The 5557-nt window shown below is 66.2% G+C and overlaps 1 protein-coding gene across 1 annotated transcript in view; it reads left to right on the top strand.

Moving 5' to 3' along the window:
- Positions 1 to 5557, top strand: part of ANO7 (anoctamin 7) — a 26484-nt gene that overhangs the window by 15478 nt on the left and 5449 nt on the right. Inside the window, exons 14-20 of the mRNA XM_077758251.1 lie at positions 214 to 299; positions 1251 to 1431; positions 1530 to 1632; positions 2434 to 2545; positions 2795 to 2849; positions 4373 to 4470; positions 5411 to 5554. Coding sequence (XP_077614377.1) covers positions 214 to 299; positions 1251 to 1431; positions 1530 to 1632; positions 2434 to 2545; positions 2795 to 2849; positions 4373 to 4470; positions 5411 to 5554 — 779 coding nt within the window. The remainder of the gene's footprint in view (positions 1 to 213; positions 300 to 1250; positions 1432 to 1529; positions 1633 to 2433; positions 2546 to 2794; positions 2850 to 4372; positions 4471 to 5410; positions 5555 to 5557) is intronic.

Below are 5557 nucleotides of genomic sequence, written 5' to 3'. Positions count from 1 at the left end.
CCTCAACCCCACGAACTGCCTGGGCGCGTGGGCTTTTCCATGGGAGGTGGCCTTGTGGCCTTGCCTGCACGCCCCACACACTGGCCCCAGTGCCCTGGTGCTCAGGACAGACCCACAGACAAGACCCCTTTGACACACCCCTGGGACCCTACCGGAATCCGCTTCCCGGGGACACACAGGGGCTGAGAACAGCAGAACTCTGTTTCCTCACAGCTCTGGAAGCCAGGAGACCACGATCAGCGGCCGCAGGGCTGGCCCTGTTCCGTGGCCCTCCTAGTTTGGGGCCACAGGAGTCTTTGGTGTTGGCTGTGTCCCGCCAACCTCTGTCCCCATCTCTCCTGTGTCCCCTTCATTTCTAAAGCTCTGTCATTGGGCCCAGGGGCTGTCTGCGCGCTCTCGTGTGAGGTCCTCACCCTAAATACACACAAAGGGCCTGGTTCCAAACGAGGTCACAGTCCGGGGTTCCAGGGGGACATCACAGTCAACCTATTGCCAGCCACCCTCTGGCCCCCAAAACCTCACATCCATCCCACGTGAGCCAGATACGCTCACCCCAACCCAACGCCCCCAAGTCCCAGCCCGTAGCAGCGTGAACGTGGGGCTGGACGCCCCGTCTCGTTCTCTAAATCCCGGGCGCCGCCGTGCCGGGCAACGTCACTCCCCCCGTGGGCCTGGGCACGGGGGCAAACAGGCGATGGGCAGGCCCCGCACNCCCCCCCCCCCGCCCTCCCCTCCCCCTCCTGAGCCGCGTGCGGCACCGTTGGTCACCCCTTCTCCCTTTGAGGCCCGGAGCCCGAGGCTGCTTCTGGGACCCACGAGACTCTCAGGGCCCCTAGAAAGGCCTCTGTGGGCCTGGGCTCCAGAGGGGTGGCCATGCCTGGGGCCGAGCTGGGGGTCCAGGCTGTCAGGGGGGTGCGTGCCAGGCGGGGGGCTCTGGGAAGGTTTCCCCGTGGATGCAGGCCTGGGGCCTCCTTCAGGCGTGGGGGGCACAGCACCGCACAGGGGTCCCCCACACCCTGTCTTGCTCTCCAGCCAAAGGGGCTTCCGGACAGCACCACCTCCCTCTGAGACATTAGCAACCCTGTGTTTGGTTGGAGAGGGGCCGGGTGGGGTGGGAGGGACGGCTGTAGCATCGAGGGCCGAGAGCAATGCACAGTGGCCTCTTGACATCCCGGCGGTGCCCACCCTCTGTTCGGAATGACTTCCTCCCTGCCGTGGCCCCCCGCCCCCCCCCCCCCCCCCGCCCCCAGGATGGGCGTGGCCCACAGCCTGCCCACTGGGCGCTGCGCTGCGGCCGCTGCCGGGGACGCACACACCAGCCTTGCCCTGCAGGTGGCTGTGGTGCTCATGTGCCTTGTGTCCATCATCCTGTACCGGGCCATCACGGCCATCGTCGTGTCCAGGTCCAACAACACCCTCCTCGCAGCCTGGGTGAGCCTCCACCACCCGCTCCTGCTGGGGGGGGGGGGGCGCGGAAGGCTCTGGAACACCCCTCCCGCGCTCCGCTCTGACCCTCCACCGCCCATCAGGCCTCCCGCATCGCCAGCTTCACAGGGTCGGTGGTGAACCTGATCTTCATCCTCATCCTCTCCAAGATCTACGTGGCCCTGGCCCACGTCCTGACCCGATGGGGTGAGTGGCGCGGACTCGGGGACCCGCCCAGCCCTGCTGGCCAGGACACGGCTGTCTGTCCTGCCTACGGGCCCTTGTGTCTGAGTGAGGCACAGACGGGCCACGCGGGACCCTGCCGTGGGGCCTCCGTGGAGGGAGAGGAGACCCTCCCAGCTGAGCTACCCTCTGGGGCCGGGCACTTAGCCAGCGCCCACCACTTTCCCGAGCCCCTCTCTCTGCTCCCCCTGCCCCTCTCTCCGTCCCCTCCCTGCCAGCCTCTCTCCTCCTTTCCCTGCCCCCGGTTTCCTAAGGACAAACACTCATGAACCCATATGTCTGACCCGCACAAACTGCTTACCTGTTAGCAGCCTGGTCTAAGGGGACGGAGGGCTCACCTGGGGAGGGTGGTGCGGAGGCGGCCGTGGGCAGGTGTCCCCGGAGAGGCTCCAGGTTCGGGGACAGCAGGGACAGGGCTCTGTTGCCCAGAGTTTCTGCAACAACGGGCTGCGCGTGTCCCCGTTTCCAGCCACAGGTGTCCCCCCCAGTTAACACGCGTGTCCCCAGCCCCCAGCCTCCCTTCTGTCGCTCCAGCCGTGTGGCTGTCTGTGCCCCCGGTAGCGCTTAGCGCCTGTACCCGTCAGCTTCTCTCCCCCCGGCTCTTCCTCTACCAGTAGAATGTTTTCAAGTGACTTTCAAATGAGAAATTTAGGGCTGCCGTGCTTTGCCCCGTTCTTGAGTGAGTTTCCTTAAAACATCCGGCAATGCAACCTTCCCCCCGGCTGGTCTCGCGTGGGGGACTGAGCGAGGCCCTCTGTGCCGCAGAGATGCACCGCACGCAGACCAAGTTCGAGGACGCCTTCACCCTAAAGGTGTTCATCTTCCAGTTTGTCAACTTCTACTCCTCTCCCATCTACATCGCCTTCTTCAAGGGCAGGTCAGCACGGCTCCCTCCAGCCCGGGCGCGCTGGGCCCCGCTCGCTCCGCCCCATGGTCGCCTGGTGACACAGTCGACGCCGCGGGGAAGGGGGCTGTCGGCGCAGGAGCCCAGGGTGGGGCCGGGGCCAGTCCCGGCCTCGGGCCTCTAGGCAGACTGGGCCCTGGGTCCCCGGTTCCCCCTCGTCCAGCGGGCGGGAGGGCAGCAGCCCCCCTCACTCGTGGCCTCCGGACCCCAATTCTCTTCCAGGTTTGTGGGATACCCGGGCAACTATCACACCTTATTTGGGGTTCGCAACGAGGAGGTGAGTGAGCGTTGGAGAGGCCGGCACCCACCAATGGAGGCCGAGACCCCGCGAGGCACCTCCCGGGTCTCCAGGGCCTCAGACCCCCTGCCCCGCACGACCTCCACCCCTCACGCACGCCTCGTCCCGCGTCCTGCCCGTGCCACCTGTCTCATGTGGCTCGATGCGCACCCGAGCCGGGTTCCAGCCTTGGTCATGGGCCTGAGCCACCGTGCAGCAGTGGGGAGCAGAGGCCGGAGACCTCGGGCTCGCTCGGTGCCCGCGGCCAGGGCGGCCCCGGCTTCTCCCCAGGACCAGCCCCAACCCCCCGCGCGCAGGCTGCTGCGAGAGCCGGGCGTGAGCTTGGTGTTTCTCAAAGTGGCAGTTGGTTTGGTGCCGTGTAGTGTGGGTTCCCCCCAGGCAGACCCCAAGGTAAATTATTTGTTGTGGGCGTTACCCCTGCAAGCACGTGAGAGGTGGGGGAGGGGCAGGAGAAGGGCGCATGCCTGTATTTGAGAGAAGGGTCACTGCTAAGAGCCCAGGGGTGTGACTCCGCCCCGGAGCCTCTGGGACCGTGTAGGAAATCCATCAGTCCCTCACCAGTGCGAGGCCAAGCGTGGCCAGCCCCGCGGTGCAGGCAGCGTGCGGGGTGTGCCGGGGACAGTCCACACGTAGCTCCCGCACAGGGTCGGGGGACACGGGTGGCGGTCAGATAGCTCCTGCTGAGCCCATCACCTGAAAGACCCTCTTTTCCTTTCTGAGAAAAAGGGTCTCCCTCCCTCCCCCAGGTCTGAGCTGTGACGTAATCCAATAGCTGACTACAAAGTGGCCATTTCTGAGGGACACCCTCCATTTTCACATGAGATGGGAGGAGCTTCTCAGGGACAGGGCAGCTGGGACCCTGACACTCTGGGGCCTGACTGTGCATTCAGTTATCAATGGGAAAAGCTCCCAACTCAAACTGGCTTAAGCCAAAAAGGGAGTGTCATTGGCTCTCCGTTGAAAACACTCAGGGCCCTGTGGGCTCAGGTATGGCTGGATCCAGGTGTTTAACCAATGTTGTGCTGCTTCCCCATCCCTGGTGTGCTCTCAGGCAGGCTGTCCTTGCCTGGGGCGGGGGGGGGTGCCTGTGGTAGGCCCGACATCCTCAGACTCAGTACCCCTGTGCACGGCCGCCGTAAGAGCCCTGGCCCAACTCTTACTTGACTCGGGTCACCAATTGATGGGGCATTTTGAGTCCTCCCTGGAGCCACCGGCTAGGGTCAGCCCCCCGTAACCCTGTGTGAGTCTCCAAAGGAAATCTGGGGTGCCACCGGGCAGCACCCCATCATCTCTCTGCATCATCTGCCAGCTGGATCTGGGGGAGACGAGGGAGGGGGCGGTGAGCGAGGTCGAGGAAAGGGAGGGAGGGTCCGCAGTCCTGGGTGTGTCATGGCGTGTCTGAAGGGAGGGGCTGGCGTGGTCGGCCGCCTCTGAGGCGCAGAGGAGGGTGGCTGCAGACGAGGCCAGTCCCTCCCCGAGCTAACCTGAGACCTGCTGCCTAGTGTGCGGCCGGAGGCTGCCTCATCGAGCTGGCCCAGGAGCTCCTGGTCATCATGGTGGGCAAGCAGATCATCAACAACGTGCAGGAGATCCTCGTCCCGTGAGCCACCCCGCCCTGCCCCGCGCAGCAGCCAGGGCCTTGGGACCTGGGGGGGGGGCGGTCTTCCCAGCCTGGAAGAAAAGGTGGAGGGACTGCGGGTCCAGGCCCCCCCCCCCCGACCTCAATGCCTCATCTGCAGGGGAGGGGGAGGGTGTGCCCCGACCACGTGGGTGGCCCGGGCTCTAGTGACACCCCACCCACCCGGTGTGGTGTGTGGTCCCCCGGGAGGCTGACTAAGGACGCCTGCCCTGGGGTCAGCTCCCGCCTGCCCCACCCATTCTTCAGCAGCCCCAGCCTCGAGGCCCCTCCCCCAGGCTTCAGGTGCCCTTGCCAGGGACGCTGGGGGCCCCGGCTTCCCCAGTGCCACCCCACTGGCACCACTGTGGCCGTCCTCAGGGCAACGGGGCACCCTCCCAGGCCGGAGCTGACCCGGACGCCCTGCCATCAGCCCCTGCACACCTGATCTTCCCCCACTAGCCGACGCCCCAGGGGTGCCGTGAAATGTAGCTGTGGGACCTTGACCAGTCCACACCCCCACACCCCCGGGTGTGGCCTTGCCTCTCTGGGCAGTTGGTGCCCGGAAGCTGAATGTGAGATTACAAGGGCAGTGTCCCTCGGCGCCTGGCGGGGACAGGGGCTGGACAAGAGGCGGTGTGGCAAAGCACAGGCACACCTGCCCCCACACGACAGGGCAGCACACACGTGTGCCCCCACTGGCTCAGCGGCGGCCCCCCTGCCCCCCAAACCTTGACTCAGCTCTCAGAACCGCTCGGCGGTTCCCCAGGGTGCTGAGGGGAGGGGGAGGGGGGAGATGCAGACGCTCTCAGCCCGTCCGTTCCACAAAGGCTTCACCCCTGCCCTCCCCGTGGCCCGGGCCCTCCTCCCCCTGCTGCCCCCACCGCAGAGCAAGCGCGGCCCATCTTCCCGGGTGTCCCCCCAGGAGGCTGCAGGGCTGGTGGCAGAAGTCCCGGCTGCGCGCCAAGAAGAGGAAGGCGGGGGCTCCCGAGGCGGCTGGCCAAGCGCCCTGGGAGGCGGACTATGAGCTTCTGCCCTGCGAGGGGCTGTTTGAGGAGTACCTCGAAATGGG

This window comes from Crocuta crocuta, unplaced genomic scaffold (genome assembly GCF_008692635.1).
Source record: "Crocuta crocuta isolate KB4526 unplaced genomic scaffold, BGI_CrCroc_1.0 scaffold290, whole genome shotgun sequence".
NCBI classification, from domain to species: domain Eukaryota; kingdom Metazoa; phylum Chordata; class Mammalia; order Carnivora; family Hyaenidae; genus Crocuta; species Crocuta crocuta.
The sequence above is the reverse complement of the archived record's forward strand: the minus strand, read 5'-3'. Positions and strand labels throughout refer to the sequence as shown.